Genomic DNA, 22,686 nt, shown 5'->3' with positions numbered 1-22,686 from the left:
CTGAGTCTTGTTTTGGACCATCTCAGAAAAAAAAAACCTGAGTCTTTATTGTATATCTATCTTTAGGGAAACATAATTATTATAAGTCAGTAATTGCTCTGGGTTGGAGCAACTGCTAGCATCCTAACCAGAATTTCCTTGATCATTACTCAAGCAGTAGCGCTTTATTTTAAAAACCTTAGTCCTCCTCCCCCACCAGTATTTCTCTTCTAACACATTCTATTCTAATTTTAGTCTTTTGAGAAGTTTCTTTTCCAGATCAACCCACTCTTTTTCGCATTTAAATAATTTTCAGGTTTTTTTTTAAGAGCTCAGCTTTAGCAGGTGTTTCAGTAGCTAAGCAATAAGAAATGCCTCTTGAGAATATCTTCCATGTTTCCCAGACAGGTTAGCCTGGAAGTTTCAAGAGAACAATATTAGGTAAGACATCCAGGCCAGTTCATTGCAAAACCACAACAGAATTCCTAAGATGAAGAAAGCAAAGTGACACATCCCCCAGAAGAAGCACACTCCCTATAAACAGAAGGTGTGATAAGGAGTTGTAGCATTAGCAATACCAGAAATTATCTCAAATACAGTAAAATTCAGAAGTTTTGAAAATTATGGAAATCTTTTTTGAACTATTCAGCTTTGGTGCAGTCCAGTGATCAAGAACACTACAGGGCTTGCAACCATGGACCAAATAAATAACCCTTCCAGTGGATGCGGAAGAAAACAGCATGCTGCCAAAGCAGCAGAGATTTCACTACTAATTTGGGGCCTGCAGACAAACAGCTAAAATACATTTATTATCAGACACAGAAGTTGAATTGAAGCATGGTCAAGATACCCGTTTGGTACCATCAGGAATAACCCCCTTCAGGCAAAAGATAGTCTGGCCCTTCACGTCATTTCCAGCTATTTGAAAGGCGTATTCTTTTTCTTTTCACTCTAAGAAGCTAAAAATGCTGCAGCAGACTTCAGCAATTGCTTCTCCGCAGTCTCCAGCAATATGGAGAAGCCCACTGACAGCAACGCCTCTGTGCCTTTATGCAGTGAGAGCAGACCTATGAGATCTTGGCATCTGGCAGACTCACCAGACAGGAAATTTTGAAATAGCGTTAATGTCAGGGCTTGCTTACAGATCTATCAATACGGGTATTCATCTGCAGTCACGGGGTTATCCTCGCTGAGCTTCCACACTTCCCCAGAGAGCAGAAACATCCTCCTCCTCCAGTGGAAAAACAGGCTCTAATAAAGAAGTTGCATCTATCCTGCTATGTCAGTTTAGAAGTAGTACCTGCAGCAAAAAAATCAGTTGTAATACAATGCCACAGTAGACATTTCCCATCTTACTCACAATTCCCCTTCCTACTCCCTCTGCCCCATTAAATTCACCTAGCCAGACAGACAAAAATAATCCCTAACTTAAAACTGTAGGTAACACTCAAAAGATTTTTCGCACCCATCGCAAAGATTTCAGGGAAATGTTTCATCAGCAAATGTTATTACCTAGGATTGCTCCAGCCTCAATTTTCTACATACATGAAGTGTTTAAGTATGCACCTAAAGTAAACTCACTCACTGGCCTGCAAGAACTTCTAAGAATATTCTTTTCTTTGAGGTTTCAGTACGCACTCCCTGCCTCCCAAGCTCACCTCCTCGTTCTGTTTGCCAGTGAGGGTGAAGGAACTGCAATGCAGGGTCTGTTCTCTGCTCAGCACAGCGAACTTCCCAGGGCTGGCTTCATCCTCAGGCCCAGCATGGAAATACCTCAGAGCAGCTGGGCTCAGGTCAGCACCCTCCCCTACCTTTCACACAGGTCTAAAGCTTTACCGCCTACTTACGGCTACATTCAAATATTTAAAGGCTTCCATCCCATCCTCCTCACCAAGTCTCCCTAGCTCTCAAAAGCGCCTTTGTCTAAACGCAGACCAAAGCCTGAATTGAAAAGAGGACGGGAAATTAGATCAAATCGGGTCTGCAGCACTCTCATTATTCCTCACGTCAGACAAGTCAGAAGTGGTTACATAATTGGGCCTCCAGACTCTAGGCACTGAAGTGTTAAGAGAGAAAAGCAATCCCAGGACTGCATTCTGGGCTTGAGCAAATAGATAACATAAAAGTAGGCCAAGAGCTTACCACTAATGTTAGTTTATAAGTGCACCGCGTCAGGAAAGGCCCATCATATGGCACGTGTGGCCACAGAGGTCAGAGAGCGCGCGATGCAAGAAGTGGAAGCGGGAATGATTTCATCCACGCTCCTGTATGCAGCTGCTGGTGCATGAGAGAACATGCAGGAGAGGAGCGCGGTGTGGAGAAATGCAGGAGGAGGCTGCAGCCCATGGGCAACTGCTGTGGGAAGGAATGGGGGTGGGGAACCATGCACGGCCCTTTGTCAGCTTCTGCTGGGAAGAAAATAAATAGACCTTTTAATCTGTTTTCCTGGAGGCCTTCGCTATTGACCATTCATTTCTGCTCTTTCTTCCCAGCTCTTTACCTCCTCTATATGGCTGATGAATACGCAAATGCACAATGGGTTTGATAATAGCTCGTCCTTTCTGAAACCAGGCCGTAAATTCAGACTCCGTGCTGGAAGCTCTAAATACTATTATGCTGTATGGCCGAGAGCAGAGACCCAACCACCGCCTCGAGCACACCACGGTCCTCCATAACGTCTGTGAACGCAGCCAGAAGGGCTTTGGGAAGGGAGCAGACCGGACACCGGGCCCGAAACGTCGCCGGTGCTCACGGGCGGGCGTGAGGGCGGAGCTGGGAGGGGGACCCCACATCGCCTGGCAGGCCGGAGCGCGGCGCCGCTGGGGGCAGCAGGGGGCGCCGCGGAGCCGGAGGCCGCACCTGTGTGAAGGCGGGTTACACACCGACCTGGCCAGGCAATAGAAACTGCGACATCGACAAAAGCAGGGAGGACAAGAGAATGTTGGAACGTGGTTTATTAAAATCAGTTTATAAAACCCTAGTTCAACACAGAAGAATGGAGGCCTCGTCCAATGCTGTAAGATGGGAACAGGACTCTCCAGAAAGGGCTGGAAGCCTCGAGCAGGTCTTCGTTGGGTTTAACAATCCCATCCTGCGGTCAGATCTGGGCCTCAGGCCCTCCCTGGAGTCCTGTTTTCCCTTCTCTTTTAACCTTCTCAGGCTACTAACACAACAGCACTGCGTATGCCAACCACAAAGCAGTTTTTGCCTGCATCAGTGGAAGTATATAATTTTCATTCTAGACTCTGATAATACTTTTACAAACATTTGCTTTACCTCAACTAAAAAAACCCTACATCATAGAGCAAGAGAAAATATTTTGATCGTGAAGTAAAACAAATTAGCAAACCAAGGCTAGGATACGATAAAACAAGAATTAGAATAGTAAAAAAAAAAAAAAAAAAAAAGAGTGCATATCCTTAAAGGTAGTTTCCCACAGGTGATGGAAATCTTTGGATCCAGAAATACTGTCAAAACATCACAAATAAAGCAGCAGCCTCTCCCTCTTTGCTCCCAAGAAACAAACCAATCCCAACACCCCCAAACAGGATACGATCAGCACATCTCAGGCACAGGATCTGGAGGTAATTGCTGGAAGGGATGCTGGCAGACACTGGGCTCTACTCACAGAAGGTGCCATTTCCTCCTGAGTTTCAGAAGTCTCTCTTCCAGATCGAGTCTCTCATACACAGTTGCATGTCCAGCTGCACACCCTGGACACGGCGAATCCAAGAGGAACCGCAACATTCCCGGCAGTACATTTGTGACTAATTAAATCCTAATTAAAACTCTTGGCATGAAGCACCGTTTAAATTAAAAACATCACAAGAGAGGAATCTGACAGTGGTATAGATGCAACATAATGGTTACATTTATAAAATGAACGTCTAATTAGAGGAGAAACCACAACAAACCCAAATCATTACGTAAGACCACATGAAGACTTTGTGAAAATGGAAATGTATGGATGTTTTTTTTTCCCTACAACAGGAATAACTGTTCACTGCTTAGACGATATTCTGGAGCTATAGGAGATATGTTTGGAAACACTGACTATTCCTATCTATTCTAGCATGAAATGCTGTCCACATACATCCAAAGTAGAACTGCACCTGTGCTACTCGTATGAAAAGCATTGGCATTTTTCTCCTTTTTCAGTACTCACACTTGAACTCCTACAACACTCCAAGCAGAACACTTGGCATTTTTTCTATTCCCATGTTTTAAAATGGCAGCAGAAGTTACTCCTGTAGATAGCTATTAAAGCCTCAGCGCACTAGCATGCTGAGACTGTCTCCTGTTGTCTCCACTCATCCAACACAGTTAAAGCCAAAACCCCATTATACCTTCCCTCGCAATATGCAAACAGAATCATATCATATAAAGTAGCCTTTATAAGCAAAGCCCTGATTCAAGATAAAAAAAATGTTATCTTTCCCCCTGCTCCCTCTTTGCAGGACAGATTCTTTGCAGTCTCTGTGAGTTCGTGGTACTCAGTCAACTGAGCTGATCGTACTTATTCATTTTAAATTGTTCCTTCTAACACATTTACCCTCCACCCACAGGTCCTTGGCTTCTCTTCTCATTGGTTATTGCACCCTGGGGCTGCAGAAGAGGTGCCGGACTGCTTCTGCTTCTTGCGGCGTTTGTTCAGGAGGCGATTGTTGGATGTTTTCAAGTCTTTAATTTTCACCTGATCGTAGTCCACCCTCATGGTAGCCAAAGCACTGGTCATCTCCTCCTGGAAACCAAGAAATTAAATCTCTTGAACACCCCGAGGCAGAGAGAGCACAGCCTCCCTATGCTATTGCTAGGTAATGAATGTACAAAAAGAACTCTGTTAGTGCTACGGCCAGGGATAACCAAACCCTTTCTGCTGCGCTGGGCTATGACTAAAGGCTTCGTTCTACTCACAGACTCATTCAGGAGGAACTATTCAGTGTTTCACATGTGCGTACACAGGACCACGCTCTGCTGGCCTGATTTCCACCACATCCCTATGCCCAGCATTACTTACTGCCTGGCTCTAGGCCTTCAGCAGCTGCTAAATCCAGGCTTATTATAACAGTCAGTGCACTGCTCTCCTTGCTCCGTTACTAAAGTAGGTTAGCAGGAACCAGAATAAAGAGTCCACACCAAGTTACTTAAAAGTATGCACTTCAAATTCACGTGCCTTAGCTTGAAATAGCATTTAAGTGCTGGCAGATCTTCAACTTTTTAATAAAACAGATTTTTGCTCATGGCCTAAGACAGTGAATGTCCATGCATTTAGTTTGGAAAAGGAACAAAGATTAAATATTATGGGAATGCTAGCAACCTCTGGGACCTAAACAAAGACAAACATAAGTTCTCAAGGAAGTGAAGAAGCCTAAGAGAAAATATCTACTGGATCCCTTTGACTTGGGAGGTGCATGTTGACTAAATCCTACAAAATTTTGTCATCATGTAGCTGAACAGCCGAGGCTACGCACTGGTAATTTAAATAGAACCAGCAATCTGTAGAATACCTCAAAGGAACGATGCAATTAGCAAAATGCCAAGTGCTATAAGTGCAGAAAGTTCAGAATTAATTGTAAAAATATGCCAACCTGGTAAAGGCCAGCAGGAAAGAGTTAAGGCTTGCAAACAACTTTTAGTCTGCCCTATGGTTGCACTTTGCAGGAAGCATTCAACTGCCATCAGTACAAACAGTAGGTGAGGCACCTGGTTAGATGAAGGGAAAGACAGATACATTTTTTTTTCTTTTTTTTTTTTTTCCTCCTCCTTACTAAAACTGTCAGAACAAGGCAAGGCTAAGGTTATTTAATGTTGTTTTACAACACAAGAACAGAGTAGAAAAATAGAACGCAGCCCAACCCTGCCTCCCACCCTGTCCCCCTCCATTTTCATCATATCCTTCACTTCACCATAATGAACTCCAAACTGTCCCTTCTCCTCTGTGCTACATACAGCAGCTCAGCGGGTAGCATCATTAAAACCTTTGATCATAAGCATTTTCTCTGTTGATATTTTGCACAGCTGTAAGGCTGTCAGGCAGAGCTCAGATAGCATTCTTCTTTTCTAAACAGTTATCATATACACTATTGTTCTAACTAGGACTGTTTTTAAGGTTCCATTGCTTAGCATAGTTGTATCAAAATAACCATAACCTCCAAGGAAATAAGCATCCACAGAGAAAAAAGCCCATGTAATCTCTTATCTGAGTGGCTTCAGGACATATCTGACTCACTTTAACTTCATCCCAGTGGTCCTTATCCTCTTGCAGGACCCGTGCGGTATGAAGAGGCGTTGGTGGCACTGCCATCGATCTCTGAGAAAAGTGAAAAGTACCAAAAAATGAGTTCTGCTAACTCAACTTTAGGAAGCGACTGCTCTTCTATGTGTATGGAGGACATAAAACTTTATCTAACATCCTTCAGTACCCCCATTATTCATGCTTTCCATCCCTCCACAAGCCAGTACATAAAAGCTAGCCTGTGTGAGGTGGTCTCCATGCGACAGTATCATGAAAGAACAGGGGGAGAGAGAAATCAATGCTGAGTTTCTTTCACTCTGCTCTCTTCCTGCTCAGCCAATAATCCTGGGTTGGATAATTTTTTATGCGCATTTTCCATTTTTAACAACTGTCATTTCACTGTTCATTAATTGTTTTGAAGTGCTTAACTTGACCTTTATCTTCTAGGATTTGTAGTAGGAGATTTTTTTGTCTTGAAAGTACCTTCAGAGAGATTACCAGTTCATCAGATCATAAATGTGCCCAAAAGAAGAAACTGTACTATTTTTCAGAGTAAGTACTGATTCATTATTCTGGCACAGTAGAGAAGAAAATGAGTGCATTGCTTGTGATGCTCTTCCACATAAAATTGAGATCTATGTTCACCTGACATGGCAGATTGGTAGATATTTTAAATTAGAATAAGGTACAATTTCTAAAGCACAGTTTCCTAGTTAAATTCAGCAAGAAATATTCCTTGCCAGACCATAAACCAAACCATAATTTCATTCTGATTGTCTATCTTCCACATGTTTTCCCATACAAACTTGCTGTCTGCTGCTGTGGCATCCTATGCTACAGGCAGCTGCATGTCAGCGAAGTCTGAGATCACTGTCTACATCATTGCAAAATGATCCTCACACTGGAAGAGGTGCTTTTACTCCACCAGCCAACAGCTTCGCTGTATTGAGTTCTGCAATGGTTACAGAAAGGGAAACAGAACTCAGGACTCCTGAGTCCTCTGGAAAAGGACCCCAGCTGGCAAGGGTATGGTTTTATCAAGCACAGGTGGGAGGAGGGAAATGGAAAAGAAGCAGATCAGCTTTTGTGGTGTCCCTGAACAGGTGCTGAAGGCACCCTCCTACCTGCTGTCAACTGCTTCTTGTTGAATAAATCTCACCTAGAAGCTAACTAGAGGATTATATCTTCCATCTAAGCTGTCAGTTTTTTCGCATGAGCCACAGTAATATCCACAATAAAGGCCATGTATTTTGCATAGGTTGCAATGATAATAAAAACTTAAAAAAAAAAAAAAAAGGAGAAACACAGACTCTACTGCTGCTTGTGAGAGGCATCTCCCTGTACATGTTCCTACATAGGGATTGATAACAGAAAAGGAATAACAAACATTAGCTGTGTTGGTCTTTCCCTTCCTCTGCCACATGGGAACAGGTTCAGTGAAAAAATGCAAATCTGCTGCTCCTTGCGTGTTCTTCCAGGGATGCTATTCGAGCACAGCTCTCTGGTGCAGCAGTCTATAGACTCTGCCTCCAATCTCCTCCTCATTAACTGGTTATAGGAACATTTCAAGTAACATGTGTTGCTGTAGGTGGTAGCTTCCTTCGCTATTAGGCACTCATTCTGTGAAATTCATCGCCTGCTGACTTCTGGAACACCTCCCTTTCTTCAGCCTTCAAACACTTAAGCTGGAGGTATTTATTCTCAACAGTGATTACACTTTTATTTGGCTAAAAAAAAATATGTAAGAAGATGGCCTAGGTTCTGTTCCAGTTTTTACAGACTCCTTGTAACCTCAATTTCTCAGCTCCTGCAACTCTAAATGAAGACAGCTAACTGCTTCATCAGGATGTTATGTGGCTACATTACCATATGATTCTAGGTTCTTTGAGATATTCAAACAGGCATTACAGAAATGCTGACTGTAAGTCATGATTTTTTTCTGCCCCTCCCTCCTGAGAAACAGCAAAGACAGAGAAAGGACCATAGGAGAAAAGAGCATTTACAGTACAAGCTGTTTTGTTCCTGGCTGATGACTTTTTGGGCATTAAGAAATAAGGCTGGTCCTCCTTTTAGGCACAAATATGAGAACTATAAGCTATTATTTTGATTATTTTGAGTGATACCTACGGAGCAGAGATGATACTCTGAAACTCAGCCAGATTAGCAGATGGGATTCTGGTCTCTTATTTGAAATACTATTGTATTAATTAAATGAACTTCTACCCATCTTCCACCATCCAAAAAAAAAAAAAAAGATAAAAAGATAGAAAAAAGAAAAATAAACTCATCCAGGTTACAGAAGGAAACCTGAGCTGAGACCATTAATAGCTCCCAGTAGCACCTTATCTGGTAATCTCTTACAGGGCACTAAGCCGAAAACCTTGCTCCTCCCCCAGGCACTTTCCAGGCTCTGCCAAGGATGAGAATTCCCACTAAACATAAGACTCTGTTCACACTAACACAGCTATGCACAATGGTGCCTAAGACCACTAATAATAGCTCTCTCTAAATCCTGCACTGATGAGGTAAGTACAGTTTATTTTTATATTTTTTTAAAGGGAGTAACACGCGTATGTGCTGCAGTCAACAGCGACTGCCTGCTCACAGAAGATATAGCTACATTTTGCTTTTGCTTCCAAGGATGCTGCTGTGGGTGTCTCTCTTTGTGTGTCCTCTGGAAACACGAAGAAGAATTGTGGATCTACAGGCAGGTGCCCTTCTGTGAAGGGTACAGTAGGTTAATTAAGTTATGAGCAATAATGGTCCTTCTCTTGCTGTGCTGTGTGGAGCTACACTGTAAGCTCTGCGTGCAAGAATTCATCTTGCTCTCTTGTAAAAAGCTACATGAAACTCACGTTAATCCAAGGGTGATTCATAAATTGGGAAATTGTCATCCTCTCTGTTGGGTCAGTCTTCAGTAAGTGGCGAATCAGTTGTTTGGCTGAAAAACAGGACCAACATAGTGTGTTGTAGTCTACTACTGTGGTCCCAAAAAAACCTTGAGAACACAAAGGCCTGCTGAATGAAGAAAGGTAATTTTTCAGAGCTCAACACACTATCACTGTATCCAAGTTAAGAAGTCATATACAGTGTGGGAGGTTATTATGCCTGAAGAGGCAGAACGTGAAAATATCCCAAACTGAAAAGGTAAGAAGACAAAGGATTGGAGATTCCATGCATGCTATCTACATCACAAAACCAACAGTCATGACAGCAAGAACTTGAGAAAAAGAGAAATATAGGAGCATAAAGCCGCTGGTTTAAAATATGGCAAGAAGCCTGGCATTATGGGCTGAATGAATGCATAAGCTGACGTTTTGAGAAGTGACAGAAGACAAAAACTAGCTGTGAAAACAAAGACAATAAACTGCTCTGACAACCGAGAGGCCACTAAAAAGACAACAAAGTCAAAGAAATGGGTTACATAAACTGGCTTTACATCAGCTTTCTGTGAACATGGCACTGGCCAAAGCAAGAGGTACTAACTCTGTAACTGAGATATCAGATGACAAGAGTTTGAACAAGAGGTTCAGTAATGTGGACGGACAGGAAACACCACATCCAAGGGACATTATTCAGAAAGAATCATAACTTCCTTGGGGGAACCTAGATAAACTCCTGAATATGTTCTTTTAGCAGCATTAAATGAAAGTGCTTTGAAGGGCCTGTGACAGATAGAAGTTTGAGACTTTAATGACAGAGGCCACAGAGATGACGGTACAGTAGAGAGTACCTGGAGTCTAAAATCTACAAGGTTCTAAAAAAGGAGGAAACCATGAACAGAACCCACTGATTACAGGAAGCTGGTGGGAAATACAGAAGTAGCCTCCAAAGACAACATGCTGCAGGAACGATCAAAAACAAAGGAAATGATGACAGAACCATACAAAGGAGGGCAAAAAGAAGCAGCCTAAAGGAATGCCGATCAGCTAGCCAAACATTAATAGGTTCAAAGGTAGAGGACATCTATCCTCACTGAGGCAAGCATATGGAAACTCCACACATTTTCCAAGCAAATGTTTTCTGATCAAGCTTTGCTAGCATTACAATAACTACTATAATATGAACAAAATCCAATACTCACAAAATATTAAGCCAGAAACCTATAAATTAAACATCTGATCTACCAAGGTGCAGTAGTTCATACTGCACACTCAGTCATGAGGGGTTACAATGCTACAGTCACAGTATTCTTCCAGGATAACTTATTAGTGCTTTAGCAGCAGATGTGACAAGATGTTAACAGCAGTAGAATAAAGGGCTTGTTAGAAAGAAGATGTGCTCAGAAATTGTTGACCCTTCTCTCTAAGATGGGCAGTTGAGACATCCAGGTTATGAGACTGTCAGAATAACAGAATCAAAACCATCCACTTTCAGGACCGATTTGAGCCCATTCAGGTCACAGCTGGGAAGCAGCAGGTTTTGGTCAATAACTTATACAAAATAAATTGTTGACCTTGATTTTAGTGGTGGCTGGCACACTGCCACATCACAAAGAGCTAGCATAAAAAGTTGCCAACCTTACTGGCTGTATCACCAAGGAGAGCAAAGACTGAATGAGTTCTTAACAGAGTTTGCCTTTCCAATTTAGCTTGCATTACAGCTGCCCTCACAATCCCCTTTCTCAGAATTATATAGTCTTGTTTCCTGAGGGTTTAACTCAGGCTTTCACTAGCGCTAGATGGATTTGAAAGAAAGTTTTCAGCCATCATTTACTTTCTATAGTGCTTTGGTTGCTGGCTAGTGCCTGAATTCCAAGTCCTCTCTATCACCTTACAATAAAAATACTAATATTCAACAAAAAAATGAAGTAAAAATTAAATCAGGTTCTTAGAAAAAGTGCTATGTAAACACTTCTCCATTGCACAACACCGTACACGTCAGAGGCACTGAGCATTCTTACCTTCTTCTGATACTTCAGCCCATTCTGGATTGGGAAACCCATACTGCCCCATTCGAATTCTTCTCTTCATCCCAGGAGAAATAGCTTGTCCAGTGTTCGAGTAGAATGGAGGGAACCCACACAGGCTGTAAGAATGGACAAAAGAAGCCTCATAGCTTGGAAAGCTCTTAGAAACTCCAGTGCAAGCTTATGTTCTTCTGAAGGTTGTGTGATCCTAGTGACTAACTACTTGTAGATGCAGATTTAATAGCATTTGATATTTCTGTTAATCTGGACTCTTTCCAAATACTTACAGAATGTATGTGATGACACCCAGAGACCACATGTCACACGATTTGTCATACTTTTCAGGACCAAGGACTTCTGGGGCTGGAGAATTGAGAAAAAAAACACGAATTAACAGAGTACCAGGTAATTCCTCTTGTTTCCATCGCCTTATAATTAGCAGCATATTTCAACAATAAATATGGGAGGCATTTTAAAAAAAAGTAAAATTAAACCAAAAACCCCCGTATATCACAACACACTGCAGTAACAGTGTGGTATTTTCTATTGACGAGTTCCCAAACACATCTCTGTAGCCTTAAAGAGGAGGAATGGAGCTGGCAAAACATCCTATACTCTTCACCTTACTGTCTCTCTGCTCAAGAGAGTAATAAGATTACAGAAAAGCAGAAGGAGCTACAGCTAAATGTGTACAGGGAGACATAGCATTGAAAGAGGCCTGAGCATATGTTCCAGAAATCAGAACAGAAAGGACCTGCCTAGCTGTGATACAGTTTTGAACAGTACCTAGGTGGAGCGTCTGGCTTTTCCAACGACAGAGCACTGTATTTTCCTTGGCTTCCAGAGCACTGCATCTTTCCCTAAGCAACAAAACTTTACAGAGAGGCATTCAGGGGGACGTTTTTCCCTCACAGCTCCTGAGCAGGTGAACTGGTGGGGAGCCTGAGTCTGTGGGAAATGACTCTCTAAACATATGAGCAATCCTGCTGATTTATTTAAAAAAAAAAAAAGTGTTGAGAAGGGAAATGTCAGCCTGTTTATATACAAATATAAAGGCAGAAAAACATGGATGTGAAAATTCTTTAACATTTTATCACTAATCCCAGTTTAAGAAAACAAAGAAGAAAGCGCCAGGAAAAAAAATACTCCTATGGTAGGTTCCTGCTAACAAATAACATCTTCCATTACAAAAAAAAAAAACAACAAGGTAACGTCTACATAGAAGAAGGGAACTAACTCTTCTAAGAAATTCCAAGCACAGACTGCCTCAGTCGTACCATATGGTGAATGACTATTAACTCAGGGACCAAAAAGGACATACTCTGAAACGAGTGCACAGAGCACAGGCTGATGTGGCATTCATTACACAGTGCTCTGGACAAAATGCAGGCAAAAATTCAGCTGTGATTAAGTCATTTCGGTCTTTTATTATTAATTTCTCCATTTGCCATCTTTAAGAAGAACTTACAGATGATGGAGTACTCTCCCTGATTTCTTATTGCATTAGTTTAGCTGTGGGAAATTTTGCAAGGAAACATCCAAATAATTATGAAGCTGAGTTCAAATAATGGCTATTATTGCCTCAGCCAGAGGAAACATCAGGTTTATTTCAGTGTAATCAGAAGCAAAATGTTCTCTCCTTGATCCTTACTTGCACCCCTGTTTCCTCTGTAGGCTGTTTCCTACCAAGGAAGAAAAGGAGGAGGACTGGACCAGACCCAGACTAACTTTTGGGATGGGGTGAATGCCATTTTAAATTCTGCAGGCTCCCTCTTTGCATTACATCCACAGGAGAAGATCTGCCACCCCTTCCTACAGCCTACAGACCCACTGTAGCAGGAGGAACGAGAAACACAGAATAAATGCATTTTGGAGGACTCACCCACATAATAAGGAGTGTAACAGGGGGTCTGCAGTGCATTTTGTACAGTGGTTTCTTTGGCAAAGCCGAAGTCTGTGAGTTTAAGTACAGTATCCTTTTCTTTTGACGTGTAAAGCAAGTTTTCAGGCTGAAAGACCACCAAGAGAAAGGATAAGCAGGGCAATGAAGAGAGGCCTCCAACGAGCTGTGCAGCCAAACCACTCCTGCTTGCCTTGATCACCACCAATATGCGGACCCCCTCTTTACCTCACATCCCATCATATCACACAGAAAGTTCCCTTCCAACACATCAGCACCTTTGCTCAGAGTAAGGATCAGTGTCCCTTGCAACATGGTGTTAGTTCACTGAGCACGTTTAGGGAGCATTTGAGGCTAAGCACTTTGGTTTCTGTGCTGGTGATAGGCAGTGGCACACAGCTCCACAGAAGTGTGTATATATACACATACCTGAACTGTTAAGCCATTCTCCAGTTCCTACCTACGGACCATCTCCACCCTGTACATGTAACCCTCAGTGACACCAAACAATGTCAGTTCTCCTGCCAACTAAACACACAGAAGCACCCATAGAAACTTCATAAACCCTTTATTACAAGAAAAGTATAATTCAGAAAACAAATAATAACTGATAAAGACTGTAGATAGAGGTACAGCACCTAGTCTAAGTTTACTTCACGCAGCGTTATTTTCTTGTTAATTAACTGGATTCCAAGTAGCTAGTACCTCTTCAGTTAACCATCAGACTGTCACCCAGATCCCCCTGCATTCTCTACACAACTGGAAAGCATTAGCACAGATGAACATTTTGACCTTGGACTAGAAGTGATCTAGTTGCGAACAAATCCCCCCTCACACTGGCAGAGGAACAGGAACACTTAGATCATCTATTTGTACTCCTAGTTCTATTTAAACCACCACCACCCATTTATTTTTCCACCCTACACTCTTTTCCCCTGACCACACACCTTCAGACCTCACCTTGACGTCTCTATGGGCAATGTTCATTGAGTGCAGATACTGGATGGCTGTGCCGATGTCTCTCATTATTTCAGAGGCCTCTATAAATACAATTTTAGAGAAAGATCACATTAACATTCCCACCGTAACACAGGGACATGCTCGGGAATGCTTATGACTTACAAACAGCTTGCTGGAATACATGGCTAGCATCAAGACTAGAAAATCTAAAATTAGCCCCAGCAGCTGTGTTTTGGTTTTGCAGGCAACCATACCCCAATTCCCCGGCTGCTCAGCCCTCCTCCCGAGCAGGCACAGCAACTGAACAGTTGAGAATTCTGCTTTTTATGAGCTTGGAAATTTGTGCTTTAATTCGCTCACTGGAAAAGCAGAGAAGGTACACAAGCAACTCCCAGCCAGGACACAGCTCCGGTAGTTCAGGACATGACCTTGCTTATCCTAGACAGAAGTTTAATTTTCAGCTTCTAGTTCAGGGGTAATGGGAGGATCTAACAGATCTTCTAAAAATAGAGCAACATAACAATATGATAATTTGAGGACAGGTCACGTCTTTTTCCTCGCTGTCTTTAGAAGTTTTCCTTGGAAGAAATGAAGTCAGCAGTTCTACCCTGCAGAGCCCCAGCCTCCCGCTACCAAACAAGATGCTTCTAAAATTTAACATATATCCCAGTGGTAAATTCTCTGGCTGGTGAGCTGCCTTGCAAGAGCAGTACTCAAGATCTGGATGAGTTCAGTTACACACGGAGAGTTTCAGAGCAGGGAGGTGTGACATTCCCATTGTAGCAAATGAGCATTATATTACATCTTCATTAACAGGGAAACAGAAATAGCCACTTCAATTTGCTGCTCTTTTCTGCACAGGTAGGAACCTCAGCTGCAGCAGTGAGAGGGAAAAGAGAAATTATTGTACTGTAACCTGGAAGCCATTTTCACATCACTTTTAATTGAAATTATGCAATCTCAGGCAAGAACAACCAGAAAAGCCAAAAACATCCATTTCCTCCAAGGAAAGCTGTGCAAAACCTCCCCCTTCCTGGCATAGGCCGAGAAGCCTGGCTCTAATGGAGAGTTGTGGCTGATGAATAAATGGCCAGCGAACCTGGGGAATGCAGGGGAATGCAGTGCTACAGGGCTTATTCATCTCAGGAATGAATGAAAGGGTATTTTTATCTTAACACTCCCAAATGGTTTCTGAAGAAACACGTAGGGTATTCTACAATGCTATTTAACGCAGCAAAAAATCCTGTCTGTAGCACCAAGGATCATCAGAACAGTTCCCTCCCTAGAATCTTTATTTGTTCCTTTCTAAAATACAAGTGTCTGAAAATGCTCATTCTCCCTCACAACCCTCATGTCAGTTCAAGGATTCATCCCGGGCCAGGAAACATGGGAACACAGGATCAAGAATAGCCCAGCCTCTATAGCAGCCTTCCAAAACACAAGCTCAGGTATAAATTGTCCCTCTTCGAATCATTTTGTCAGTACGCCAGTTACAAACACTAATATTTTCATTCCTGATTAGAAATAACCTCATTTGTTGTGAACGGGCAAGGAGAACCACATTCAAGCACACCTGTAGTACACAGCAAATAATGATCAACACCGACAGTAAAAATGGCAAGAGTATTCTGCTGCAAGCTCTGTCACTGGCTCCTAGCAGGTCTGTAAGCACACACACAGTCCCTATTATAGATGAGGAGGCTTGTTTACAGCGTGGCTAATAACACTTCCTTTCAAGTACTACTTTAAAACCCTCGAATAAGAGATATTTCATCAAATGTGATTTGCTCATTATATTCCCCACCTCACAGTATAGCTGCGCATGGGGTTGTTGTTTAAGGGACGGCCAGAATAAAAATCACAGCAGGAACTGAGCTGATGTTGGAGGTGGTCTGGCAGAAGACCAGGGACAAGAGCAATAGAGGCTGTGGTGGCTCATAATTGAAAAAGCTGAGCAAATGTGTATAAGGAATTTTCTTCCAACCTTCCACATTGTGCCTCAAGTTGGCACAGTCCGGTAACTTCTAATTCACAGGAAGCTTTAGAAGTAACTGCTTACTACAGAATTGAAAATAAATAAACAGAAACAACAACAACAATCAAACCAAAGAAAAAAAAAAAATCCTGTAACAGACCCAAGCAGGGGGACAAAGCAAAGAGGCAATTTGTCACAAACTTTAAACTTCTGATTTTTCACCTCTCTCGGTGAAAGCTTGGTCTCCTCTCTCCTGGATCCTGCTGAACAGCTCTCCCCCCTCCATGCTGAAACAAAGAACACACAGAAACAACAACAGAAATACCTTACGTGAGCAGGAAGGACCAAATTAGCACCTGACTGTGCAACTGCGAACCATGGCAGGAATGGATTAGAAGAGATTACAGACCACCTCCCATGCCAATGCTTCTTAAACATCATGCTCCTCTGAACCAACACACAAAGCCACTGTGATATGGAATAAGTAGAAAACAAAGCAAAACCAAGGAGTTTTGATGCTTTCTGTTTAATGCATGCTGACATAAGGAACACGACACACACAGTTGGGAAGTCAGATATGTTGGCAAAAGGAAGCTGTTTTGTGTAAGGGTAGGAGATGAAGAAAAAGGAAAGTAGGAATCGAAGGTAGTGAAAAACGTTATTGATTTGTCTCTAGTGAAGACACCATTGTGGTATTACAGATCATGGAGAGGGCAGGAAAAGTTAGTCAAGACAGAATACAAAAGATCCCTTCAGATCATAGGACTTGTAGCTGAAAGTCCACTCAAAGCACATCATATTTTTACAGACATATCTTTCAAGACCATGTTAACTGGTCAGCTTTTGTAAGGATAATTGTCAGAGTACAAGAAAAATTTACATTATGCTTAAGGCTCCTCATTCTCCCATTGCACAAGTTGGCTGGAGCAGCTGTACATTTACCTACCAGCTCTGTAGAGACAACAACAGGCTTGCTGCCCAAACAAAACTTGTGCTGCTGACAAAGCTCACTTAATTCTTCTCTGAGCCAACATTTTCTCTCCCTGCTCCCCTCAGACCCTCAAAGAGCAGTGCTGCTGGTCCATACCATTCCATGACAATGAGGAGGCATCTCTTTCCATGATGCATGTTCTCATAAACATCCAGAATGTGGACAATGTGGGGACAACCCGATGCTCGCCAGTGATATTCTACTTCCAGACGAGCTTTTGGGTTGTCATACAGGAGCTGTAAAGAAACAGAAGAAAGCAATGACATCAGTTTTTATCATTTGGCTTCAATTTGGTACGTAAATGCAGCTGGTTTTTGAGTTTAAGGATGGTGCCAAGGACTACCTGGGGCACTTTCACCAGCCAAACAGTGTCGGTCCATCACAGGACTTCTACCACCTCTGAACTATCCCACTTTCTAGACTGAAGAATACAGAAGCCACAACTGGTTCTTTGGAGCTGAGGGGCCCGGGGTGGCAGCAAGGAGAGATTTTGAAGGGAATGGATCCTTCAAATGATGGATGAGAGCCATCTTATCCATCTCCAGATGAGAAACTGTAGGTTTCATCCTACTTCTTTTGCAGTACTTGCACTGCAGTCAAACAGTGAACACGTTTCCTTGCAGGAGTTCCCTTTACACAACAAGACCTTGTACAGCCAGATGGGATGGAGCTCAGTGGAGCTGGAGCCCACCACTTTCTGGATGGAGCAGAGACTTGTTCTGCAAGTAATTGTAAAAGAGGAAGGAAAGTTCAGGAGGGAGGCAGTGCCTTGTTCCCACACCTTCATTTTATAGACTGCAAGGGCCATAAACACACAGCTAAGCATTCTGCAAGAATCTCACCTTCCTCTTGGAGGAAAAAAAGTGTTGGGAGAAGGTGTAGTCTCAGGACACAACCACTCAGATCAAGAAAAATAATGCCGTAAGCTAGGGAAAGCAATTCTGCCTTCAGTTTAGGATTAACTCCTTTCTGGAGCAAAACTGATTTTACGACCACTTTTCTTCTGCCCAGTTTTGCCCTCAGTCACCTCCCAGCTTTTGCCTTAGGGATGGCTCTCAGGACATCTGCTTTCAATGGAAGGAAAATTAAGTACGCTTATGCATAGCTAAGGGTTAAAGCCTTAGCAGGTAACAGCACCAAGAGGCTGCACAAGATTTTCTTCCAAATAAAAGCATCTGTTAGTCTGGACCTTCTCATTCTGTTCCCCTTGCTAAGGACAATGATCTCCAACCTGCCCCCCAGATGCTGGGAGAAAAGTCTTCCAGGTGCAGTGCAAACCCTTACAGTTCAGAGATTGAAAACACCAAGAATTTTCATACTGACTCTGAATACGTTTCTTAAACTTGACACAAACTTCTCACAGCATCAGGGTCAGAATGGCCTTTGGAATATCAAGTGCCTGAAATTCTCCCCTTGTCACATGCAAGGCTGGTTTTTTTTAAAGGTGTTAATCTCTGGAAGGGAGCTCTAGGAGCTCATCTTTCCCATCCTGGAACCTTGCACATGAGAAACAACTCCCCCTTCCCTACACAATACAGCCGTGATTTGGGTTTGGTACTTCATACCCTGTGGAAATAATCATTGTAATGATGGAGCAGCAACACAACGGGTGCCATATAATGCATCATTCAGTGCATTGAAAGGGTAGGAAAATACCTCTGATCTAGTCACCTTAGGAAAGGATTAAACAACTATGCAGGGCCTCTTTTCAAACAGGCAAACAAAACCTGCTGCACTAACTGGCATTAGCCTGGAGCTCTTACTTGTGTTTGCTATCAGGTCCCAGTCAAAACACAACTGCATGATAATTGCTGAAAACATGTATTAACAAGTAACCTGTCATTAGGGACCTAAGAATCAGCTCAGGAAAATGAGATCGCTTCTCCATCCAATTGCTGAGCTTCCCAAGGCTCAAATGGTGTCTCGGGCACCTCTTGGAATACAGAAGCATGATTTAAAGGTCACAGGAAGGAAGCCACAAATTCTAGTTTCTGTGCTGACTCCAATGCAGGCAATTTGCATCACTTGGATAAAGAGCTTATCTATCCCCCTCTGCTGCTCCAACATCCCTGCAGCAAAACAGACACAGCAACATAGCATGGGAGAGGGTGATGAGTGCTGTGGGCACACGTTGCTGTGCTTCTGTGACGGAGGAGGGGACGATCTGCCTGAGCAGGCACTCCCAACCAGGACGGCCCTGGGGCTGCTCAGCTCTGCCCCATGGGTTCCATGGCCTCAGCATACTGCCAGCTTCTGCGTGGTGCAAGCGGCTGAACGAGCTTTCTCGCTGAGTGCAATGTCCTTGCAGCCAACCTACTTCTTCCACAGCTGTCGCTCTGCACCCAGAGCACACCCGTTTGAGATCACTCGCTATCCGCCTCTTCCTTCCTGCTCCAGCCCAGCGATGGCCTGATTTCCAACACAAATAACTTCCTAAAAAAAGAGATGGCTCCAATTTGGACAAAAAGCCCATTAGCAAACCCGAGCGCGCCTGCTACACTTTTCAGCCCCCAGCCCATTCAGCAGTTTTCCCTTCCCAAGCCGCTGTGTTCCAGCTCATAGGGCTGTCCATCAGCATTTTCCTCTCTGCCCTTCTGAGCTTGGGCTGGTGCCTGGAGGGCTCTTCAAAGGTTCACTCAATGACACGTGCAACAATATAGCCCCGACACCCTCAGGACTAACCAGGCCACTCAGAAAAGCATGAGGCAATTTACTGCTTGGATGTGACTGGATTGGTGCCACTTCTGAGTAGAACACTTCACAACCCTCCTCACCTTTCCCGTGCTGTTAATTAGACATAACCATTATCTCTACTAACGTTAATTGTGCTGTAATCTGTGTACCTGGCGCTTGCACAGTGTGCAGAGACAGTTTTCATGTTTGTACTGAGTGCTAACGAAAATTATTTCACTGAATTGAATTCCCACTCTCTGAAGTGCCTTTACGAGGCATTTGGATACATGAGGATCCGCAGCTTCTGTTCTCCATTCCTCCAAGCAGGTTTCGTGTACCCCTCAATGCCAAGCTCGGATGTACTCATGTCAAAATGACACCTGGAAAGCAGAGGAAAGGAAATGCAAAAAAGAGGAGTACGCACACCAAAATGTGCCAGAAGCCAAGCGATGTCTGATGCATCAATCAAACACTAACCTTTAAGTTTCTCCTTCTGAGCCTTAAAAATAAATTAAATCTTGTACCTAGATCTAGAAGCTATCATCTACGTCTTTTAAAAAGTCTCACAGATGCAGACATCTGTACAGCGAAAGCCAGGCAAGGCTAAAGGTTACATTTCTACAAAACCTAGGTGATGGTTTAGAAACAGCCTGAAATCCCAGCCCAGTGGTAGCAAAACTGTAATCACTGCCACCTTCTTGAGGCTGAAGAGAGTCCTCAGCCTGCTCCTATGGCTGTGCCAGCCGTGGTACCACTGTGCCCAGGTCTCTTACAGTCTACAACAGAGCTGAGGGAACCACGGACAAACCCAGAGCTTCAGAAAGTCTTCTGAGACTGCCGGTTCATGCTGTGGTTTGAGGAAAGAGGAGCTCCAGTCTCCCCCAGAGCTCCCACAAGGCACAGCTGAGTTATGGGATGATCCCATGGGCAGCAGCATGAGCCAACCCAACTCCCTATCAAGGAAGCCCCAAAACATTGTCCCATCTCCCTGATTTTCGCCGTTCCAGACGAGAGATCCATTAAGAGAGCTCTACAGCCCCACTCCACACACCTCTCATCCGGAAAAGCCAGGGCAGAGATGGAGCTGCCCCACGGCCTGTCGGTGAGAAAATGAGGTGTGTGCTCCCAGCTGCCCCCAGCCCAGGGCTTGCATGTTACAGCTTGAGCTCCCCAAGCTCTGCAGTACTGCTCTAACTCAGGTCAACGAGTGCCCACCACACAGAGCTTCAGAACTGCAGCCTAGCAGGCCAGCGCTGTGCCTTTTCTGCCTGTGCAGAACTTCTTGATGGGGGAAGGAAAAAAAAAAGAGAGAAAGAGAGACTAAAAAGTGACACAGTAGCTTCTAATTGCTTTTCCATTGATTCAGTGTTGTGTAAGCAAGGAAGGAGAGCAGAAACCCTCATACCTTAATAGACCGATCTATACAGGAAACGGCCTCTGAAGGACTCCAGAGAGCAGCATTTTCAGGACTCTGAAACCATAACAGCAGGCAGAAGACACCCATAGGGAGAGGCGTGGGACAGGCCGAGGGCAGGAAGCAGCAACTGCTTTGTGATTTTCCCTCTTCACACGCGCTAGCACAGATGCGATGCTACTATTTCATTGCCCTCCGTTCCCCACACAGGGAATTCAGACCCTTGCACATATTTTTTTCATTTAGTTGAAAATTCAGCAATTCCCTCAGGTTCCAAGCAGGTGTGGTGCCAGAATTAAACCTGTCACAGGCTCAGCAATCACCTACTGTACGTGCCGTGCTGGAGCAGCACCCAGTGCTGCACGCATCTTTCTCTCGCCCGGACCAATTCCAGACCCTGAACTCTCATCTCCTTCAACAGACAATTGCTTTTATCGCCCCTACAATCTATTTTGCTCACAGGAAGGTTTCCCATTATTAACAGGAATGGAGCTAGAAGAAACTTTCAGTCCTTGGGGTCCTCAGCAGAGCTCTATGTGTATTTAAGCAGAGCCGTATTTTTCTGTCTCAATAGAGAAAGCCTCTGCTCAGACATATGTGGGTAAATGCCTAACTTCTTTTGCTCTCTTTTTTTTCTTGTAGCTGTTACAAAAATGCTGAATCCTACAAATAAGCCTGCAAATTTAAATTCACGCTGATGCGCAGAAACTAACACCATTTGCTGCAGAGCAGCTCTTCCAGCCATTCTTTATTCAAGAGGAGCTGATGGCAAAAGGAGGCTTGGATAACGTTTCTTTCATCTCTACCTCCTATATGCTACCAAAATAAAGAGCTATCACTATGGCCTGGGACATTGTCTTTTCTTACTCCCTGATTGTTTGCACATCTATTAATTCAACGTTAACAATCTTTATCTGTTTCAGAGCTCTCCATAAGGGATAAAGCCACCCTTTGTGTCTGAACGCAGAAGGAATTGAAATTACCCAGGGTCTCTTCTTTGTGCATCAGCACTGCCCGTCACTCACACGGCAGCAAGAAGCTCGTGCCTGTTTGCAGCGGCAGCCCAGCAAGCAGGGAGATGCACAAATGCAAAGCTCCAAGAAAGCAATGATTTTTTTGCTTAAAATAATAAATACCCCACACACTTCTGATAGAATTATTTAGTGCTGGAGCATCAGTCCATAGGAAAAGGATAAAACCAGGGTAGCACAAGGTCATCACGAAACCTTCCTCCTTTTATGTCAAATTCAGCTGAGGCTGTTAGAAATGGCATCTCCTCGGAGCCTTTGCTGAACCTGTCATCCTGACTCCGGCAGAGCTGTCCGGGCTGTGGCTGCTGTCGCCACCAGCACTCGCTCCACAGCCAGCCCCAGGGGTGGGCTGCTGCACGGCGCTGACAGCTGAGCCCAGCAGCACCAGCTGCACCATGTGTGCCTGTGGGACCTCTGTTTTTGCTCGGCCTAGTGAGCATCAGGGTTTATTTCCTGCGCTGAGATCCTACTCTAGCCACCTCTCCTCTCTCATCTTCCAGGCCCAACTCAGTGTACCCTCTGTGATGGCAAAGGTCAGTGCAGGCCTTTGGTGCCTTGCCAGCATGGGAGAATGAAGAGGACGGAGGGCAGCTCACACAGTGCCAGTCACTCTGAGCCC

At 43.7% G+C, this 22,686-nt stretch overlaps 1 protein-coding gene and 1 long non-coding RNA gene across 5 annotated transcripts in view; one reads left to right on the top strand and one right to left on the bottom strand.

The window, feature by feature from the left end:
- Positions 1-2,918: 2,918 nt before the first annotated feature.
- The window catches only part of MAPKAPK3 (MAPK activated protein kinase 3), a 42,074-nt gene continuing 22,306 nt past the window's right edge, over positions 2,919-22,686 (bottom strand). For 2 of the 4 annotated variants that reach the window (XM_025154458.3, XM_025154457.3), the window contains exons 3-12: positions 17,046-17,185; positions 16,181-16,245; positions 13,984-14,063; positions 13,006-13,132; positions 11,411-11,486; positions 11,118-11,242; positions 9,070-9,155; positions 6,209-6,289; positions 5,568-5,682; positions 2,919-4,720 (exon numbers count right to left, since the gene is read on the bottom strand). In XM_025154458.3, coding sequence (XP_025010226.1) covers positions 4,662-4,720; positions 5,568-5,682; positions 6,209-6,289; positions 9,070-9,155; positions 11,118-11,242; positions 11,411-11,486; positions 13,006-13,132; positions 13,984-14,063; positions 16,181-16,245; positions 17,046-17,185 — 954 coding nt within the window. In that variant the 3' untranslated portion in view covers positions 2,919-4,661. The remainder of the gene's footprint in view (positions 4,721-5,567; positions 5,683-6,208; positions 6,290-9,069; positions 9,156-11,117; positions 11,243-11,410; positions 11,487-13,005; positions 13,133-13,983; positions 14,064-16,180; positions 16,246-17,045; positions 17,186-22,686) is intronic. The other 2 variants (XM_040646180.2, NM_001321558.2) reach the window with 1 other exon arrangement.
- LOC124417166 lies at positions 8,646-17,051 on the top strand. Its single transcript, XR_006931355.1, has 3 exons — positions 8,646-8,739; positions 11,413-11,528; positions 12,798-17,051. It is a non-coding gene; the product is annotated as an uncharacterized LOC124417166 (long non-coding RNA).

This window comes from Gallus gallus, chromosome 12 (genome assembly GCF_016699485.2).
Source record: "Gallus gallus isolate bGalGal1 chromosome 12, bGalGal1.mat.broiler.GRCg7b, whole genome shotgun sequence".
NCBI lineage: Eukaryota > Metazoa > Chordata > Aves > Galliformes > Phasianidae > Gallus > Gallus gallus.
This window is presented reverse-complemented; position numbering and strand designations above follow the sequence as displayed.